Source organism: Marmota marmota, unplaced genomic scaffold, assembly GCF_001458135.2.
Source record: "Marmota marmota marmota unplaced genomic scaffold, marMar, whole genome shotgun sequence".
NCBI classification, from domain to species: Eukaryota; Metazoa; Chordata; class Mammalia; order Rodentia; family Sciuridae; genus Marmota; species Marmota marmota.
The window spans coordinates 20929860-20931396 of NW_026000241.1; the positions used below are offsets into that span (position 1 = coordinate 20929860).

General features: G+C 40.7%; 1 protein-coding gene across 1 annotated transcript; it reads left to right on the forward strand.

The window, feature by feature from the left end:
• Positions 1-298: 298 nt before the first annotated feature.
• LOC107145533 (40S ribosomal protein S6-like) lies at positions 299-1172 on the forward strand. Its single transcript, XM_048794897.1, is given in 2 exon segments — positions 299-701; positions 703-1172. Coding segments are annotated over 2 exon segments (750 nt in total). The 5' UTR covers positions 299-359; the 3' UTR covers positions 1111-1172.
• Positions 1173-1537: the final 365 nt, after the last annotated feature.

Here is a 1537-nt window from a genome sequence, read left to right on the forward strand (position 1 = left end):
TTTAGTATGAAAGTAGCCATAGATAATATGCAAGGGAATGGGCGTGGCTATTCTCCAACAAATACAGCCACTCCTGCAGGCCAGTTGTTGACCCTTGTGGTAGAGAAATACAGTGATTATTATGATCTGATCTAGATTAAAATCCAATGTGAAGCAAAGGATGTTCTGTACCATGATCACAGACAGAAGGATTAAGAGCTGTGTCTGGGCACTTAGCAAGGATGTTTTCATACAGTGATTGGCTTATCACTAAAGAATAGGTAGAATTTTGACAAGTGAAATCTGGGGGGTGGGAACAGTATATTAGAAGCAATGTAGCTCTTTTTCGTGGCGCCTTGTGGGCGATCAGCTGCTCCAAGATGAAGCTGAATATCTCCTTCCCAGCCACTGGCTGTCAGAAACTCATTGAAGTGGACGATGAACGCAAACTTCGTACTTTTTATGAGAAGCGTATGGCCACAGAAGTTGCTGCGGATGCTCTGGGTGAAGAATGGAAGGGTTATGTGGTCCGAATCAGTGGTGGGAATGACAAACAAGGTTTCCCCATGAAGCAGGGTGTCTTGACCCATGGCCGTGTTCGCCTACCACTGAGTAAGGGGCACTCATGTTATAGACCCAGGCGAACTGGAGAGAGAAAGCGCAAATCTGTTCGAGGTTGCATTGTGGATGCCAATCTGAGCGTTCTCAACTTGGTTATTGTAAAAAAAAGGAGAGAAGGATATTCCTGGACTTACTGATACTACTGTACCTCGAAGACTGGGACCCAAAAGAGCTAGTAGAATCCGCAAACTTTTCAATCTCTCTAAGGAAGATGATGTCCGCCAATATGTTGTCAGAAAACCCTTAAACAAGGAAGGTAAAAAACCCAGGACCAAAGCACCAAAGATTCAGCGTCTTGTTACTCCACGCGTCCTGCAACACAAGCGCCGGCATATTGCTCTGAAGAAACAGCGTACTAAGAAGAATAAAGAAGAGGCTGCAGAATATGCCAAACTTTTGGCCAAGAGAATGAAAGAAGCCAAAGAAAAACGCCAGGAACAGATTGCCAAGAGACGTAGGCTGTCTTCTCTGAGAGCTTCTACTTCTAAGTCTGAGTCTAGTCAAAAATAAGAATTTTTATCAGTAACAAATAAATAAGATCAGACCTTCAAAAAAAAAAAAAAAAAGAAGAAGCAATGTAAAGGATACTTGGGCATGAGCCAGTTATCTACAGTTGAAATACATTGCCACATGAGATCTTTATTTTTTTAACCATCAAAACAATGACACAATTCAGTTTTAGATTTCATGTTATAAAAGCAAACTGATTTTTCATTTTTTTGTACTCAGAAAGTTCACATTTCTATGCCCAGTATCTTACAGTTTCCAAAGAAGGAAGGTGTATCAATTAGTCACACATTTGGCTAAAATTAATAGAAGACTCAAAGGATAGTGGCTTAAATAAATAGGGGTATATTTTCTCCCACAATATGAAAACCCCAAAAAGATGGTTGCTGGTATTGGTTTAGTTGCTCAGCAATGTCTTGAAGCTTTTCTA